The 20244-nt window shown below is 40.7% G+C and overlaps 1 protein-coding gene across 2 annotated transcripts in view; it reads right to left on the reverse strand.

The window, feature by feature from the left end:
• pibf1 (progesterone immunomodulatory binding factor 1) overlaps window positions 1-20244 on the reverse strand; it is a 136840-nt gene that overhangs the window by 4222 nt on the left and 112374 nt on the right. For both annotated transcript variants that reach the window (XM_065295755.2, XM_065295757.2), the window contains one exon: window positions 4726-4810. In XM_065295755.2, the coding sequence (XP_065151827.1) occupies window positions 4726-4810 (85 nt within the window). The remainder of the gene's footprint in view (window positions 1-4725; window positions 4811-20244) is intronic.

The raw sequence follows: 20244 nt of genomic DNA on the forward strand, positions 1-20244 counted from the left end.
CACGACCATATGCACTGGTATGCTAAAAAGTGCCAGAGAAGAGCAGCTGTCTGTGAGGATTGCATGCTTTCTGCCAACATGCCAATGTGGAAGTTGTGAAGTCGGCACAGTGTGTGCCAGCAGTATTTGGTTGAAAATAGCTCCAGATTTCACCAGTGCTTAATCAGTTACACCCTGCCTTTAATATCCTAGGAGTTTAGAATGTCACGAGAGGTGTAATGTACCTTCAGTCTGCCTAACAATACAGTAGTTTAAGATGCAGCTCGACACAAGTATAAAAATATCAGTAATTCCAACCAAAGTAAATTCAGCTAACCTTTTCAACACAAAAAAAATTTTACCCACTGAGGGCTGGTTAGGTTATTCATAACTGTACTATGGCTTTCAAAACACTATATTCAAAACACATGGGTCAAGTAGATTTGGCTTCACACATCAGTTCCCCACAATGAGGCCATCTACTAGCTGCCTGTCAGCATGAAAACCACAGGCAACCTAAACAAGGTTATTACTAATCCGACAGCTTGAGCATGGGAAACAGTTGACCTGAGAGACAGGATTTTCTAGTTAGTGAGTGTACCTCAGACACTTCTAAGAAAGTTTGCAAAAAATGAACAAGCTGTGCTGACATGTAAAGGCACCCTAAACATACAAAGCTTACCCCATTGATCAGTTACTAGAGTCACAGCTTCCTAATTTGCCCAGGAGGCTTTTCAATAAGGTGATGACTTGCTTGGACAATAAATTGCAAATACTGTACTTGGAACGGCTGTTTGGAACAGAAGGTCTGTGACTAAAAGAAACAAAAAAGGACACACCTAGCCTCTCATCACTATTGTTTGGACAACTTTAATGTACAATGTATCATAATGTTTTTACAAAAATAAATAAAAAATATTTGCCTGTAATCCCTGCTGATGTTTTTCTATCTGTTTATTGTTGGCCATCACTCACCTTTAAAGGGCATAAAGTAAAGCTAGAGTGAACACCAAAGCACTTTAAACTAAAATTATAATATTTGGATTATTATTCAGAATTAATTATACATTCCTATATATATTTTTATAAAGTCACTCATTTTAAAATCAGTGTTATAATGTTATGCATTATCAAGAAATATGTGACCCTGTCTGTAAAATTCAGTCTAAAATCTTAATCTAATAATAAGATTAAAAACATAAAAGTTTGATTTCAGTCACTGATTTTTCTTTAATTTCAATCTCTGACATTATCTGTTTTTTTTTTGTTGCGTTAGTGGTGTTAATTTGGTTGTTTATCGAAGTACTTCAGTCAACATATTATAGCATTAATCTCCATATTTCTTATCAGGACTAGTTCCATAATTCCTGCTTTCATCATAAAAATCATTTAAACTTTTGTCATTGGATTACTCGGTTCAGTTACCTTTGTTTCCCAGTTGTAATGACATGTCACATAACAGAAAAAACATTGCTTCTGGTCTTTGGCAATATATAGAACATCTCAATCATTTTATTATGAACTCCTTTAGTAGTGTTACTGGTTCTAAAGTCACACATCAGTCAAAACCAACTAAATGTATTTTTAAAAGTTCTACATGCAGTCGCATGGGATGTTAAACATCTAAAAAGTTTTATTTTGAGCATATAAATGTCCACACTTTGTAGAATGACAGATTAATGTGCGGTCATTAATGTGAACACATACCAAACATATGATTACTCAAATACAGGAAAAGCTCAATATTTGGTATATGACCAAAATATAGCAGTTTAAAGGGATTAACACCCAAAAATTGAGCATTATAATAAAGGCATTCATTAACCATCATGGCACCCTCATGTTGTTTTAAACCTGTACGAGTTTCTTCCTGATGAACACAAAAATATTTTAATCAATGACAGTAAGCACACAGTAACATTACATTTAGTTTATTAGCAGAGCCTTTATTATCCAAAGCGACTCACAAAGCTTAGGAAACTATAAAGAGATTTGTCTTAGGGAGGCAATAGTTTTCCCTAATCCGAAACAATACCTGTTAAGCGAGAAAGAAAGTGTTTTTTTTTTTTTTAAATAAAAGATAGAAGAAATAGAAATGCGGTCAATATCTATCTATGTAAAGTATTTTTGGAAAATATGTTTTTTTTTATTACAGTACCCATTGGCTTCCATATATTTGGTATGAAAGTCAATGGGTACCATTGGTTTACTTACCATTTATTCATGAAGATACCTTCTTTTGTTTTTATCAAGAAAGAAACGTGTTTAAAACAACATATAGGTGCGTAAATGATGACAGAATTTTCGTTTTTGGGTGAACTATCCCTTTAATCATGTGTATTACTGTCTCCACCCAAGACAAAATGTAACTGTATTTACGTCACTGTGGGATCCTGATCTAAACGAAGAATACACAACACACCCAAATCTAAATGTTAGGTTGGTAACAATTTACAATAAAGATGAAAAAGTTGTCAAATAATGGGTGGGATGTTTTTATAAAGAATTTTAAAGGTTCTTCCCAATTCAAGATACCTTGTTTAACTTAAGTATTTTGCAAAAATCACCACCAGTCTTGTTTTAATAGTTTTAAAGACCATTCATATTTATTTTCCAATCTGTTCATTAGAATACACACAGAAAATACAGGAAATATGTAAACAAAATGTACCTTTTTTTTAACAAAAATGCCAAAGTCAGTATTTAGTGTGACCTCTCCTAGCATTAAACACATCTTGAATTCTATTAAGGGTCATTATAAAACATTAGATTGCAATTAGAAAATATTCTGTAATTTCATTTAGGCTTAAGAGAGCCTGCAGGTTCCTGCTATTGCTCAAGTGTAAGGGCAGGTCACACTAAATACTTGATACTTCAGATAATAATTGTATTATTTTATACTGCATACAAATTTCCTGCATTTTCTGGTTGTATTCTAATAAAGAGACAAAATATATATGGCCGATATACAACCGAACAAAAAACAAATCTAATGGTGGCATGATGGCCTGAGACTTATTAAAACCATAAACAATATAAACTTTTATTTTGGAACACACTGGATTAAACAGGTCAGTGTATTTCTTTGTGAATCATACAATGCCAGTGGAAAGAGAAAATTAAAGTGCCCATATTATGAAAAACTCACTTTATTATAAAAACTTTAACTTTATGTTATTTTGTGTCTCTGATGCTTCCACACGCATACAAACTTGGAAAAAAATCCATCCATGCTGTGTTGAGAGAGATACAGGTTTCTGAATGTCCTCTGCCTTGAGTCTCAGATTGCGCGAGTTCAAACTCAGCTCCGAAGTGACGTAACTAGCCGTTTCGTCACATTCCATTTGAATTTTCCCGCCCAGCACCCCACTCGCAAGTCTCCACCCACCAGGTAGCTAGAGAGCACAGAGCAGTCACTCACTTCGCTGATACCCTCTAATGCTGTTATCATGGCTCACGGAAATAACAGCGCTATTTGGATATTATGGATTATACTCCCGCCTACTTTTAAAAACAAAGTTTAAACGGATGTTTATTTAAACCTAAAATGTGATCTCATATACAGTGTGTTACGACGCAAATTGTCCTCAGATTGTCGGCGATAAGACGTTCATGCGAAATCTGATGTAAACAACAGACTATGTAGCTATATTTAACGGATTATACGCATTTGTGGACAAAAATGGTCATTGAATGTATTTTATTGGACTTTCATGGATCATTCACACATCTGAAACAGACTGGATTCGATTCGCGATCGCTATATCAACACAAAAGGTAAGAAGTCACGTTATATTTTGCATGTTGTCATCTTCTGTCACAAAATACTACATTTATGATCCTAGAGCATCTGTATCTCAAAACAGAGATCATACATTGATGCTAATGCCGTAAATTATACCTTTTTAATGTATATGTTATTGTTTGTAGACAGTAACGTTAGGCTATATAGATATTTTTGCAGGCTATATAGTTTGCAGCGTGGTTTCAAACGTTAAAAAAAATATTTAACGGCTTTATTTTACAATTCTACATGAACTAAGTAATAGTGTTTTGCCAAACTAACCGAGACCGGGCCTTACCGATCCAGCTTTTCTGACGAGGCCAACGTACCCCCGAGTCTCTTATAACTTTACGGTCCGGACCTCCCGCTAGCTTCTAGCAATTAGCACGCGGCCCACAAGCAGTATACATCCCCCGCCGGGTCTAAATTTCTGTCATTTGCGAAAATAATGCGTTTGAAAATGTTTTATAACGGGAATATGTTAGTATTGTCCAGGGAAAACGAGTGTATTGTTGAGACTGCTACATCACAATTTACTCTGGAATCTTTGTGTGTCATGAGTTTCTTCTCTTGAAGTGTACTTATTAGTGATACTTTTCTGCTTGATTTGTCTGTTGGCAACATAAATCGTTAATAATAATATATAAAAATAATAACACAGTATGGTCTGTACTGCTCACGATACCACTGAGCACGAGCACAAGACGTTAGTAGTGGGGCGTGATCAAAGGAGCAGCAGCTCATAAATATGTAATGACCAGCTCAAAACGGCACAATCTGAAATGCACTAAACAGAGGCTACTAGAGATGGGTAACAATCTTTTCCTACAAGCTATTTCGAGCAAACAACTTTTGAAAAATGCTTTATGGAACTCATACACCTATATAACTGTGGAAAAGCAGTCATAATATGGGCACTTTAAGGCATTCGGCTATTTTTCATCTTCTGACACAGCACTTACCTCTCTGTGGTTCAGAAGTCTCTCCAGATCAGCTGCCATGTTGTTTTTCACTTGCAGCACTGCAATCTTCTCTTTCCGTAGTGCACTGTAAAAATGAAAACAAATTGTCTTTAAAGTCTGTGATTATTCTTAAAACAATTCATTTTAAAATAGGTACAGCAAATATTTTGATGAAACTGACCACTGAGCTGTTACAGACCCACAAGAATGTTTGACAAAAGCAGTTAAGCAAACACTGAGCAAAAAAAAAAAAACATAAAATAAACCAACATCCCATTTATGAATCATGCTTCTCACTGACTGCTCAGCATCTGTAAGTGCTAAACCTGCCATTCTGATCTGGGCTGCATTTTCATTTTCCTTTTGACAGTACTTAAGGTGCCATAGAATAAAAACTATATTTACCTAGGCATAGATAAATAATAAGAGTTCTGTACATGGTAATGAGATATCCTGAGCCTCAAATGCATTTGTTTCCTCGTTTTTATGTAAACCTTGTGCATGCAAAAGACTGCTGGAAAACAGGCCAATCTCAACATAACTCCAATGTGATGTCACATATTTCGAGATTTACACACCCAACATGAAATTACACATTAAATTAATTACAAAGTTGTTAAAATGTTTACTTGTGTGTGCTACTGGCATGAGCCGCAGCGCAGAGCAATAAGAGCAGAGCTCAAAATTATTATTCATGACCCTTTCAAATAGGGCAAAACTAGATAATTTAATTAAAAGGACAAATACTAGGGTTGTAAATGGACATGTAAAAACGTTTCTGGATATTTTTTGCACGTAATAAAGTTACATACCTTCTATGTAAATATCAAAGAACAATTTAACATACCATTTCAATGCATCTTTTCAAGGCACCTTTAAAGAACATATTTCAGATTACATTTAGATTGCTTACGAGATTAATTTCAGATTACATTTAGATTGCATACTAGATTAATAAATAACCTTGTGTAAAAATATATGTGAAAAGTTAATGCAGGATTTAAATGTATTACAAGAGATCAAGGGCACAAATTTAGTTCTTCAGTTCAGCAAATTTATTTCAAGCATACAATGCAAAATAATGCAAAACACAACAACAATTAAAAAAAAAACATTTACTAATTCCCACCCCTCCTTCAAACTCTTAATACATTACATTTCCTTACACAACTTATAAATTACATTTCTTACACAACACAAACCCATAATCTTCATGCATTTATACAATGTGTTAGCAACAGGCAATCTTGTATGGAAACACAAAAACTTTTCTTCCTACTATGTACCATTGGTAATATGAAATTTAATTTTCCTCTCAACACATTCCCTCCTTCTCTCCAAGTAAATAATTTCTGTACGTTTTGAGGTAAATCATTACACTTTGCCCTATAAAGAATTTGCACAGTCTGTAACTGCACCAAATCTTTAAATTTTAGTAATTTAGATAAAAAAAATATTAGTATGTTCCCTATAACCCGCCCCATGAATGATCCGTAAAACTCTCTTCTGTAAAATAACAAGTGGCTGAAGTGTTGCTATATAATTATTTTCCCATATTTCCACACAATAAGTAAAGTATGGCAAAACTAATGAACAATAAAGCATACGTAAAGACTTCTGATTTAAAAATGGTCTTGCTCTACCAATTATTGCTATACTCCTTGAAACCTTACTCCTAACATAACTAATGTGTGGTTTCCAGTTCACGTTTTTGTCAATAATAACGCCTAAAAATTTTATTTCATTGACCTTTTCAATGACCACTCCATTCATCTTGATTTCAATTTGCAAATCATTTCGACCATTTCCGAACATCATTAATTTAGTTTTCTTTAAGTTAAGCGATAATTTGTTTGTATCAAACCATAATTTAATCTTCTCTAATTCCTTATTTGTCTCCTGCACTAGCAACTGTAGATCATTGCCTGAACAAAATATATTAGTATCATCAGCAAACAGCACTAATTTCAATACTTCTGACACTTGACATAAATCATTAATGTAAATAAGAAACAGTTTCGGGCCTAACACCGCCCCAACTCCACAAGAAATTTCCAAGCATTCAGAACAATTATCTCCCAACTTCACAAACTGCTTTCGCTGAGTCAAATAACTTCTTATCCAGTTTAATACCTTTCCTCTAATCCCATATCGCTCTAATTTTCCCAACAAAATTTCATGATTGATGGTATCAAACGCCTTCTGTAAATCAACAAATATTCCAATAGTATGCATTTTGTTGTCTACTGAACTTGATATTTCTTCTATAAAATCTAACAATGCAAGTGATGTTGCCCTTTTTGCTCTAAATCCATACTGACATTCATTAAATATATTATGTTTGTCCAAAAAGTTGTCAAGACGAGTGATAAAAAGTTTTTTCAGAATTTTTGAAAATTGTGGAAGCAGAGAAACCGGACTATAATTTGTAAATTGATGTTTATCTCCTGATTTATAAAGTGGAATGACCTTAGCTATTTTCATTTGATTAGGAAATTTACCAGATTGAAATGATAAGTTATAAATAAAGGTAAGAGGTTTTGAAATGGAATCAATAACATTTTTCACCACTACCATATCAACATTATTACAATCATTTGAGGTTTTGTTCTTACATTTTGAAACGATTTGAATTATCTCACTTTCCTCCACCGGCGAAAGGAACATGAAATTTACATTTCTTTCAATAGAACAATAACCATATTGATTACTTCTGGGGTCAGGAACATTCTCTGCCAACTCTTTCCCAATATTGACAAAAAATGTATTGAATGTATTTGCCACCTCTATCATATTATAATTGTCTTTGTCTCCTATATTAAAATATTTAGGATAACTTAACTTTTAACTTTTTTTATTACTTTATTCAATATTTTCCACATTTCCCTCACATCAGATTTCTTAGTTTCTATTAATTTATTGTAGTAATCTTTCTTAGTTTTCCTCAAGATATTAGTTCATTAGGGCCCGAGCACACCGGGGTGTGAGGACCCTATTGTTCTTCAAGGAGTTATTAGGGCCCGAGCACACCGGGGTGTGAGGACCCTATTGTTCTTCAAGGAGTTATTATGTTGGCTTGACAAAGCCAACATACTGTTGTTGTATCTAAACTTATTATTATTATTATTAGTGGTGCTTGCATTTATGCAAGGCATCACTATTATTATCTTGCATACTTATTATATTTTTATTTATTTATTCTTATATCTGGACACTTTTTCGGCGCGTAACTCGTCCCGCACGGTTTGTCGTAGACCAATGAAACAGGGCTCAAAACGACCGGCTTATTGAGGACACGTCTGCTATGACTTTTCTAAAAGATCGGGTGCAAGATTTGGGGCGAAAAACCACCCAAAAAATCCCATTGACTTAAAATTGCGCCCAACTTTGACAGGTCATAGCTCCGCTCAAGGATTTCATAGAAACATGTGGGTTACCACATTTGAAGAGGGTGGTAGGCTATGTAAGAACATACATGACATTGGGGTGTAAGTTGTACCCCTGGGGTGTAAGAGGCACCCGAATATTTCCCATTGACATATAATGGGGCAGGAAACACGCCCATATAAGGGAATAAAACAGTTCCAGATGGGATATCTTTGCTTTACAGTGTCGTAGAGATAAGTGGGTGGGCTCATTTTACTCGGGCATCCAATCAGTCTCTCAGGATCATCCCAGAGCTATTAAGCCACGCCCCTAGCAACAATTTTGGGCACCCTAGCAACATCTCCCATAGACTGCCATTATAAAATGCCCAGATGGATATCTTTGCACCACAGTGTCATAGAGACATGGGGGTGGGCTCATTTTACTCAGGCATCCAATCAGTCTCTCAGGATACTTACATAGGTATTAAGCCACGCCCCTAGCAACCACTTTTGAGCACCCTAGCAACATAAAATTCAAACAGTTATATCTCGGCATCCGAACATTGTAGAGACACGGGGGTTGGACCGTTTGACTCGTGACTCAGAGTGTAATCATTATGGGATGCCAATTTTTTCCTTAGCAACCAAATACAGTACCCTAGCAACAGAGTAAACAAAGCCTTATATCTCCGCATCAGAACATCGTAGAGACACGGGTGTTGGACCGTTTGACTCGTGACTCGGAGTGTAATCATTATGGGATGCCAATTTTTTCCCTAGCAACCAAATACAGTACCCTAGCAACAGAGTAAACAAAGCCTTATATCTCCGCATCAGAACATCGTAGAGACACGGGGGTTGGACCGTTTGACTCGTGACTCGGAGTGTAATCATTATGGGATGCCAATTTTTTCCCTAGCAACCAAATACAGTACCCTAGCAACAGAGTAAACAAAGCCTTATATCTCCGCATCAGAACAACTTAGAGACACGGGGGTTGGACCGTTTGAGTCGTGACTCGGCGTGTAATCATTATGGGATGCCAATTTTTTCCCTAGCAACCAAATACAGTACCCTAGCAACAGAGTAAACAAAGCCTTATATCTCCGCATCAGAACATCGTAGAGACACGGGGGTTGGACCGTTTGACTCGTGACTCGGAGTGTAATCATTATGGGATGCCAATTTTTTCCCTAGCAACCAAATACAGTACCCTAGCAACAGAGTAAACAAAGCCTTATATCTCCGCATCAGAACATCGTAGAGACACGGTGGTTGGACTGTTTTACTTTTGGCTTGGAGTATATATATGGTCCCCAGAATTTTGCCACGGCAAGCACCACTTCACATTTTCTTCAGGAAATGTACCTATCTAGTTAGTGGTGCTTGCATTTATGCAAGGCATCACTATTACTATTGCTCATACTTATTATTAGTGGTGCTTGCATTTATGCAAGGCATCACTATTACTATTGCTCATACTTATTATTAGTGGTGCTTGCATTTATGCAAGGCATCACTTACTATTGCTCATATTTATTATTATTATTATATTTTATTCTTACATCTGCACGTTTTTTCGGCACCTAACTCGTCCCGCACGGTTTGTCGTAGACCCATGAAAGAGGGCTCAAATCGAGCGGCTTATTGAGGAGAGGTGTGCTATGACTTTTATAAGCGATCGGGTGCAGGATTTCGGAAAGGGGTGCGAAAAACCACCCGAAAAATCCCATTGACTTAACATTGCGCCCAACTTTGACGAGTCATAGCTCCGCTCGAGGATTTTGTAGAAACATGTGGGTTATAACATTTGAAGACGGTGGTAGGCTCTGTAAGAACATACATCACAATGGGGTGTCAGTTGTACCCCTGGGGTGTAAGAGGCTCCCAAAAGTGCCCTAATGAAAAGTCAATGGGACAGGGAACACGCCCATATAAGGGAATAAAAATGTTCCTGATGGGATATCTTCGCATTGCAGCTTCGTAGGGACAAGGGGGTGGGCTTATTTTTGTCAGGCACCCAATCAGTCTCTCAGGAACTTCCCAGAGCTATTAAGCCACGCCCCTAGCAACCATTTTGGGCACCCTAGCAACATCTCCCATAGACTGCCATTATAAAATGCCCAAATGGATATCTTTGCATCACAGTGTCATACAAACATGGGGGTGGGCTCATTTTACTCAGGCATCCAATCGGTCTCTCAGGATCTTTACAGAGTTATTAAGCCACGCCCCTAGCAACCAAATATGAGCACCCTAGCAACAAAACAAACAAAGCCTTATATCTTCGCATCAGAACATCGTAGAAACACGGGGGTTGGACCGTTTTACTTTGTGACTCGGAGTGTAACAACTGGTCACATCATTGGCCACTCCCAAGCCCCGCCCCTAGCAACCAAATACAGTACCCTAGCAACAGAGTAAACAAAGCCTTATATCTCCGCATCAGAACATCATAGAGACACGGGGGTTGGACCGTTTGACTTGTGACTCGAAGGGTAATCACTAGTGGATGCCATTTTTTCCCTAGCAACCAAATACAGTACCCTAGCAACAGACTAAACAAAGCCTTATATCTCCGCATCAGAACATCTTAGAGACACGGGGGTTGGACCGTTTGACTCGTGACTCAGAGTGTAATCATTATGGGATGCCAATTTTTTCCCTAGCAACCAAATACAGTACCCTAGCAACAGAGTAAACAAAGCCTTATATCTCCGCATCAGAACATCGTAGAGACACGGGGGTTGGACCGTTTGACTCGTGACTCTGAGTGTAATCATTATGGGATGCCAATTTTTTCCCTAGCAACCAAATACAGTACCCTAGCAACAGAGTAAACAAAGCCTTATATCTCAGCATCAGAACATTGTAGAGACACGGGGGTTGGACCATTTGACTCGTGACTCAGAGTGTAATCATTATGGGATGCCAATTTTTTCCCTAGCAACCAAATACAGTACCCTAGCAACAGAGTAAACAAAGCCTTATATCTCCGCATCAGAACATCGTAGAGACATGGGGGTTGGACCGTTTGACTCGTGACTCAGAGTGTAATCATTATGGGATGCCAATTTTTTCCCTAGCAACCAAATACAGTACCCTAGCAACAGAGTAAACAAAGCCTTATATCTCCGCATCAGAACATCGTAGAGACAAGGGGGTTGGACCGTTTGACTCGTGACTCGGAGGGTAATCACTATGGGATGTCAAAATTTTCCCTAGCAACCAAATACAGTACCCTAGCACCCGAATAAACAAAGCCTTATATCTCTGCATCAGAACATCGTTGAGACACGGGGGATGGACCGTATGACTCGTGACTCAGAGTGTAATCATTATGGGATGCCAAATTTTTCCCTAGCAACCAAAGACAGTACCCTAGCAACCGGATAAACCCAGCCTTATATCTCCACATCAGAACATCGTAGAGACACGGGAGTTGGATCGTTTAACTTTTGGCTTGGAGTATAATCATATATGGTCCCCAGAATTTTGCCACGGCAAGCACCACTCACATTTTCTTCAGGAAATGTACCTATCTAGTATCTTATTATTCTTATGTCTGCACACTTTTTCGGCGCGTAACTCGTCCCACACGGTTGGTCGTAGACACACGAAAGAGGGCTCAAATTGACCGGATTATTGAGGAGAGGTGTGCTATGACTTTTATAAGAGATCGGGTGCAGGATTTCCGAAAGGGGGGCGAAAAACCACCCAAAAAATCCCATTGACTTAACATTGGCCAAACTTTGACGGGTCATAGCTCCGCTCGAGGATTTGGTAGAAACATGTGGGTTATAACATTTGAAGAGGGTGGTAGGCTCTGTAAGAGCATACATCACAATGGGGTGTAAGCTGTACCCCTGGGGTGTAAGAAGCACCCGAAATTTCCCATTGACTTATAATGGGGCAGGGAACACGCCCATATAAGGGAATAAAATCATTCCAGATGGGATATCTTTGCTTTACAGTGTCGTAGAGATAAGTAAGTGGGCTCATTTTACTCGGGCATCCAATCAGTCTCTCAGGATCATCTCAGAGCTATTAAGCCACGCCCCTAGCAACCACTTTTGAGCACCCTAGCAACCTATCCCATAGACTGCCATTATAAAATGCCCAGATGGATATCTTTGCACCACAGTGTCATAGAGACATGGGGGTGGGCTCATTTTACTCAGGCATCCAATCAGTCTCTCAGGATCCTTACAGAGTTACTAAGCCACGCCCCTAGCAACCACTTTTGAGCACCCTCGCAACATAAAATACAAACAGTTATATCTCGGCATCAGAACATCGTAGAGACACGGGGGTTGGACCGTTTTACTTGTGACTAGGGGTGTAACAATTGGGCACATCATTGGCCACTCCCAAGCCACGCCCCTAGCAACCAAATTTGAGCACCCTAGCAACCGAATAAACAAAGCCTTATATCTCCGCATCAGAAAATCGTAGAGACACGGGGTTTGGACCGTTTTATTTGTGACTCGGAGTGTAATCACTGGGCACATCATTGGCCACTCCCAAGCCACGCCCCTAGCAACCAAATACAGTACCCTAGCAACAGAGTAAACAAAGCCTTATATCTCCGCATCAGAACATCGTAGAGACACGGGGGTTGGACCGTTTTACTTGTGACTCGGAGTGTAATCACTGGGCACATCATTGGCCACTCCCAAGCCACGCCCCTAGCAACCAAATACAGTACCCTAGCAACAGAGTAAACAAAGCCTTATATCTCCACATCAGAACATCGTAGAGACATGGGGGTTGGACCGTTTGACTCATGACTCGGAGGGTAATCACTAGTGGATGCCATTTTTTCCCTAGCAACCAAATACAGTACCCTAGCAACAGAGTAAACAAAGCCTTATATCTCCGCATCAGAACATCGTAGAGACATGGGGTTTGGACCGTTTGACTCGTGACTCGGAGGGTAATCACTAGTGGATGCCATTTTTTTCCCTAGCAACCAAATACAGTACCCTAGCAACAGAGTAAACAAAGCCTTATATCTCCGCATCAGAACATCGTAGAGACACAGGGGTTGGACCGTTTGACTCATGACTCGGAGGGTAATCACTAGTGGATGCCATTTTTTCCCTAGCAACCAAATACAGTACCCTAGCAACAGAGTAAACAAACCCTTATATCTCTGCATAAGAACATCGTAGAGACACGGGGTTTGGACCGTTTGACTCTTGACTCGGAGTGTAATCACTAGTGGATGCCAATTTTCTCCCTAGCAACCAAATACATTACCCTAGCAACAGAGTAAACAAAGCCTTTTATCTCCACATCAGAACATCGCAGAGACACGGGGGTTGGACCGTTTGAATCGTATCTCGGAGTGTAATCACTAGTGGATGCCAATTTTTTCCCTAGCAACCAAATACAGTACCCTAGCAACAGAGTAAACAAAGCCTTATATCTCCGCATCAGAACATCGTAGAGACACGGGGGTTTGACCGTTTGACTCGTGACTCGGAGTGTAATCACTAGTGGATGCCAATTTTTTCCCTAGCAACCAAATACAGTACCCTAGCAACAGAGTAAACAAAGCCTTATATCTCCGCATCAGAAAATCGTAGAGACACGGGGGTTTGACCGTTTGACTCGTGACTCGGAGTGTAATCACTAGTGGATGCCAATTTTCTCCCTAGCAACCAAATACAGTACCCTAGCAACCGATTAAACAAAGCCTTATATCTTCGCATCAGAACATCGTAGAGACATGTGGGTTGGACCGTTTGACTCGTGACTCGGAGTGTAATCATTATGGGATGCCAATATTTTCCCTAGCAACCAAATACAGTACCCTAGCAACAGAGTAAACAAAGCCTTATATCTCCGCATCAGAACAACGTAGAGACACGGGGGTTGGCCCGTTTTACTTGTGGCTTGGAGTATGATCATTATGGGATGCCAATTTTCTCCCTAGCAACCAAATACACTACCCTAGCAACCGAATACACAATGCCTTATATCTCCGCATCAGAACATCGTAGAGACACGGGGTTTGGACCGTTTGACTCGTGACTCGCAGCGTAATCACTAGTGGATGCCATTTTTTTCCCTAGCAACCAAATGCAGGACCCTAGCAACAGAGTAAACAAAGCCTTATATCTCCGCATCCGAACATCGTAGAGACACGGGGGTTGGACCGTTTGACTCGTGACTCAGAGTGTAATCACTATGGGATGCCAATTTTTTCCCTAGCAACCAAATACAGTACCCTAGCAACAGAGTAAACAAAGCCTTATATCTCCGCATCAGAACATCGTAGAGACACGGGGGTTGGACCGTTTGACTCGTGACTCAGAGTGTAATTACTATGGGATGCCATTTTTTTCCCTAGCAACCAAATACAGTACCCTAGCAACAGAGTAAACAAAGCCTTATATCTCCGCATCAGAACATCATAGAGACACGGGGGTTGGACCGTTTGACTCGTGACTCAGAGTGTAATCACTATGGGATGCCAATTTTTTCCCTAGCAACCAAATACAGTACCCTAGCAACAGAGTAAACAAAGCCTTATATCTCCGCATCAGAACATCGTAGAGACACGGGGGTTGGACCGTTTGACTCGTGACTCAGAGTGTAATCATTATGGGATGCCAATTTTTTTCCCTAGCAACCAAATACAGTACCCTAGCAACAGAGTAAACAAAGCCTTATATCTCCGCATCAGAACATCGTAGAGACACGGGGGTTGGACCGTTTGACTTGTGACATGGGGTGTAATCATTATGGGATGCCAATTTTTTTCCCTAGCAACCAAATACAGTACCCTAGCAACAGAGTAAACAAAGCCTTATATCTCCGCATCAGAACATCGTAGAGACACGGGGGTTGGACCGTTTGACTCGTGACTCGGAGTGTAATCATTATGGTATGCCAATATTTTCCCTAGCAACCAAATACAGTACCCTAGCAACAGAGTAACCAAAGCCTTATATTTCCGCATCAGAACAACGTAGAGACACGGGGGTTGGCCCGTTTTACTTGTGGCTTGGAGTATGATAATTATGGGATGCCAATTTTCTCCCTAGCAACCAAATACACTACCCTAGCAACCGAATACACAATGCCTTATATCTCCGCATCAGAACATCGTAGAGACACGGGGTTTGGACCGTTTGACTCGTGACTCGCAGCGTAATCACTAGTGGATGCCATTTTTTTCCCTAGCAACCAAATGCAGGACCCTAGCAACAGAGTAAACAAAGCCTTATATCTCCGCATCCGAACATCGTAGAGACACGGGGGTTGAACCGTTTGACTCGTGACTCAGAGTGTAATCACTATGGGATGCCAATTTTTTCCCTAGCAACCAAATACAGTACCCTAGCAACAGAGTAAACAAAGCCTTATATCTCCGCATCAGAACATCGTAGAGACACGGGGGTTGGACCGTTTGACTCGTGACTCAGAGTGTAATTACTATGGGATGCCATTTTTTTCCCTAGCAACCAAATACAGTACCCTAGCAACAGAGTAAACAAAGCCTTATATCTCCGCATCAGAACATCATAGAGACACGGGGGTTGGACCGTTTGACTCGTGACTCAGAGTGTAATCACTATGGGATGCCAATTTTTTCCCTAGCAACCAAATACAGTACCCTAGCAACAGAGTAAACAAAGCCTTATATCTCCGCATCAGAACATCGTAGAGACACGGGGGTTGGACCGTTTGACTTGTGACATGGGGTGTAATCATTATGGGATGCCAATTTTTTTCCCTAGCAACCAAATACAGTACCCTAGCAACAGAGTAAACAAAGCCTTATATCTCCGCATCAGAACATCGTAGAGACACGGGGGTTGGACCGTTTGACTCGTGACTCGGAGTGTAATCATTATGGGATGCCAATATTTTCCCTAGCAACCAAATACAGTACCCTAGCAACAGAGTAACCAAAGCCTTATATCTCCGCATCAGAACAACGTAGAGACACGGGGGTTGGCCCGTTTTACTTGTGGCTTGGAGTATGATCATTATGGGATGCCAATTTTCTCCCTAGCAACCAAATACACTACCCTAGCAACCGAATACACAATGCCTTATATCTCCGCATCAGAACATCGTAGAGACACGGGATTTGGACCGTTTGACTCGTGACTCGCAGCGTAATCACTAGTGGATGCCATTTTTTTCCCTAGCAACCAAATGCAGGACCCTAGCAACAGAGTAAACAAAGCCTTATATCTCCGCATCCGAACATCGTAGAGACACGGGGGTTGGACCGTTTGACTCGTGACTCGGAGTGTAATCACTAGTGGATGCCAATTTTTTCCCTAGCAACCAAATACAGTACCCTAGCAACAGAGTAAACAAAGCCTTATATCTCCGCATCAGAAAATCGTAGAGACACGGGGGTTTGACCGTTTGACTCGTGACTCGGAGTGTAATCACTAGTGGATGCCAATTTTCTCCCTAGCAACCAAATACAGTACCCTAGCAACCGATTAAACAAAGCCTTATATCTTCGCATCAGAACATCGTAGAGACATGTGGGTTGGACCGTTTGACTCGTGACTCGGAGTGTAATCATTATGGGATGCCAATATTTTCCCTAGCAACCAAATACAGTACCCTAGCAACAGAGTAAACAAAGCCTTATATCTCCGCATCAGAACAACGTAGAGACACGGGGGTTGGCCCGTTTTACTTGTGGCTTGGAGTATGATCATTATGGGATGCCAATTTTCTCCCTAGCAACCAAATACACTACCCTAGCAACCGAATACACAATGCCTTATATCTCCGCATCAGAACATCGTAGAGACACGGGGTTTGGACCGTTTGACTCGTGACTCGCAGCGTAATCACTAGTGGATGCCATTTTTTTCCCTAGCAACCAAATGCAGGACCCTAGCAACAGAGTAAACAAAGCCTTATATCTCCGCATCTGAACATCGTAGAGACACGGGGGTTGGACCGTTTGACTCGTGACTCAGAGTGTAATCACTATGGGATGCCAATTTTTTCCCTAGCAACCAAATACAGTACCCTAGCAACAGAGTAAACAAAGCCTTATATCTCCGCATCAGAACATCGTAGAGACACGGGGGTTGGACCGTTTGACTCGTGACTCAGAGTGTAATTACTATGGGATGCCATTTTTTTCCCTAGCAACCAAATACAGTACCCTAGCAACAGAGTAAACAAAGCCTTATATCTCCGCATCAGAACATCATAGAGACACGGGGGTTGGACCGTTTGACTCGTGACTCAGAGTGTAATCACTATGGGATGCCAATTTTTTCCCTAGCAACCAAATACAGTACCCTAGCAACAGAGTAAACAAAGCCTTATATCTCCGCATCAGAACATCGTAGAGACACGGGGGTTGGACCGTTTGACTCGTGACTCAGAGTGTAATCATTATGGGATGCCAATTTTTTTCCCTAGCAACCAAATACAGTACCCTAGCAACAGAGTAAACAAAGCCTTATATCTCCGCATCAGAACATCGTAGAGACACGGGGGTTGGACCGTTTGACTTGTGACATGGGGTGTAATCATTATGGGATGCCAATTTTTTTCCCTAGCAACCAAATACAGTACCCTAGCAACAGAGTAAACAAAGCCTTATATCTCCGCATCAGAACATCGTAGAGACACGGGGGTTGGACCGTTTGACTCGTGACTCGGAGTGTAATCATTATGGGATGCCAATATTTTCCCTAGCAACCAAATACAGTACCCTAGCAACAGAGTAACCAAAGCCTTATATTTCCGCATCAGAACAACGTAGAGACACGGGGGTTGGCCCGTTTTACTTGTGGCTTGGAGTATGATAATTATGGGATGCCAATTTTCTCCCTAGCAACCAAATACACTACCCTAGCAACCGAATACACAATGCCTTATATCTCCGCATCAGAACATCGTAGAGACACGGGGTTTGGACCGTTTGACTCGTGACTCGCAGCGTAATCACTAGTGGATGCCATTTTTTTCCCTAGCAACCAAATGCAGGACCCTAGCAACAGAGTAAACAAAGCCTTATATCTCCGCATCCGAACATCGTAGAGACACGGGGGTTGAACCGTTTGACTCGTGACTCAGAGTGTAATCACTATGGGATGCCAATTTTTTCCCTAGCAACCAAATACAGTACCCTAGCAACAGAGTAAACAAAGCCTTATATCTCCGCATCAGAACATCGTAGAGACACGGGGGTTGGACCGTTTGACTCGTGACTCAGAGTGTAATTACTATGGGATGCCATTTTTTTCCCTAGCAACCAAATACAGTACCCTAGCAACAGAGTAAACAAAGCCTTATATCTCCGCATCAGAACATCATAGAGACACGGGGGTTGGACCGTTTGACTCGTGACTCAGAGTGTAATCACTATGGGATGCCAATTTTTTCCCTAGCAACCAAATACAGTACCCTAGCAACAGAGTAAACAAAGCCTTATATCTCCGCATCAGAACATCGTAGAGACACGGGGGTTGGACCGTTTGACTCGTGACTTAGAGTGTAATCATTATGGGATGCCAATTTTTTTCCCTAGCAACCAAATACAGTACCCTAGCAACAGAGTAAACAAAGCCTTATATCTCCGCATCAGAACATCATAGAGACACGGGGGTTGGACCGTTTGACTTGTGACATGGGGTGTAATCATTATGGGATGCCAATTTTTTCCCCTAGCAACCAAATACAGTACCCTAGCAACAGAGTAAACAAAGCCTTATATCTCCGCATCAGAACATCGTAGAGACACGGGGGTTGGACCGTTTGACTCGTGACTCGGAGTGTAATCATTATGGGATGCCAAAATTTTCCCTAGCAACCAAATACAGTACCCTAGCAACAGAGTAACCAAAGCCTTATATCTCCGCATCAGAACAACGTAGAGACACGGGGGTTGGCCCGTTTTACTTGTGGCTTGGAGTATGATCATTATGGGATGCCAATTTTCTCCCTAGCAACCAAATACACTACCCTAGCAACCGAATACACAATGCCTTATATCTCCGCATCAGAACATCGTAGAGACACGGGATTTGGACCGTTTGACTCGTGACTCGCAGCGTAATCACTAGTGGATGCCATTTTTTTCCCTAGCAACCAAATGCAGGACCCTAGCAACAGAGTAAACAAAGCCTTATATCTCCGCATCCGAACATCGTAGAGACACGGGGGTTGGACCGTTTGACTCGTGACTCAGAGTGTAATCACTATGGGATGCCAATTTTTTCCCTAGCAACCAAATACAGTACCCTAGCAACAGAGTAAACAAAGCCTTATATCTCCACATCAGAACATCGTAGAGACACGGGGGTTGGACCGTTTGACTCGTGACTCAGAGTGTAATCACTATGGGATGCCAATTTTTTCCCTAGCAACCAAATACAGTACCCTAGCAACAGAGTAAACAAAGCCTTATATCTCAGCATCAGAACATCGTAGAGACAAGGGGGTTGGACCGTTTGACTCGTGACTCAGAGTGTAATCACTATGGGATGCCAATTTTTTCCCTAGCAACCAAATACAGTACCCTAGCAACAGAGTAAACAAAGCCTTATATCTCCGCATCCGAACATCGTAGAGACACGGGGGTTGGACCGTTTGACTCGTGACTCAGAGTGTAATTACTATGGGATGCCATTTTTTTCCCTAGCAACCAAATACAGTACCCTAGCAACAGAGTAAACAAAGCCTTATATCTCAGCATCAGAACATCGTAGAGACAAGGGGGTTGGACCGTTTGACTCGTGACTCAGAGTGTAATCACTATGGGATGCCAATTTTTTCCCTAGCAACCAAATACAGTACCCTAGCAACAGAGTAAACAAAGCCTTATATCTCCGCATCAGAACATCGTAGAGACACGGGGGTTGGACCGTTTGACTCGTGACTCAGAGTGTAATCACTATGGGATGCCAGTTTTTTCCCTAGCAACCAAATACAGTACCCTAGCAACAGAGTAAACAAAGCCTTATATCTCAGCATCAGAACATCGTAGAGACACGGGGGTTGGACCGTTTGATTCGTGACTCAGAGTTTAATCATTATGGGATGCCAATTTTTTCCCTAGCAACCAAATACAGTACCCTAGCAACAGAGTAAACAAAGCCTTATATCTCAGCATCAGAACATCGTAGAGACACGGGGGTTGGACCGT

Source organism: Paramisgurnus dabryanus, chromosome 4, assembly GCF_030506205.2.
Source record: "Paramisgurnus dabryanus chromosome 4, PD_genome_1.1, whole genome shotgun sequence".
Taxonomy (NCBI): Eukaryota; Metazoa; Chordata; class Actinopteri; order Cypriniformes; family Cobitidae; genus Paramisgurnus; species Paramisgurnus dabryanus.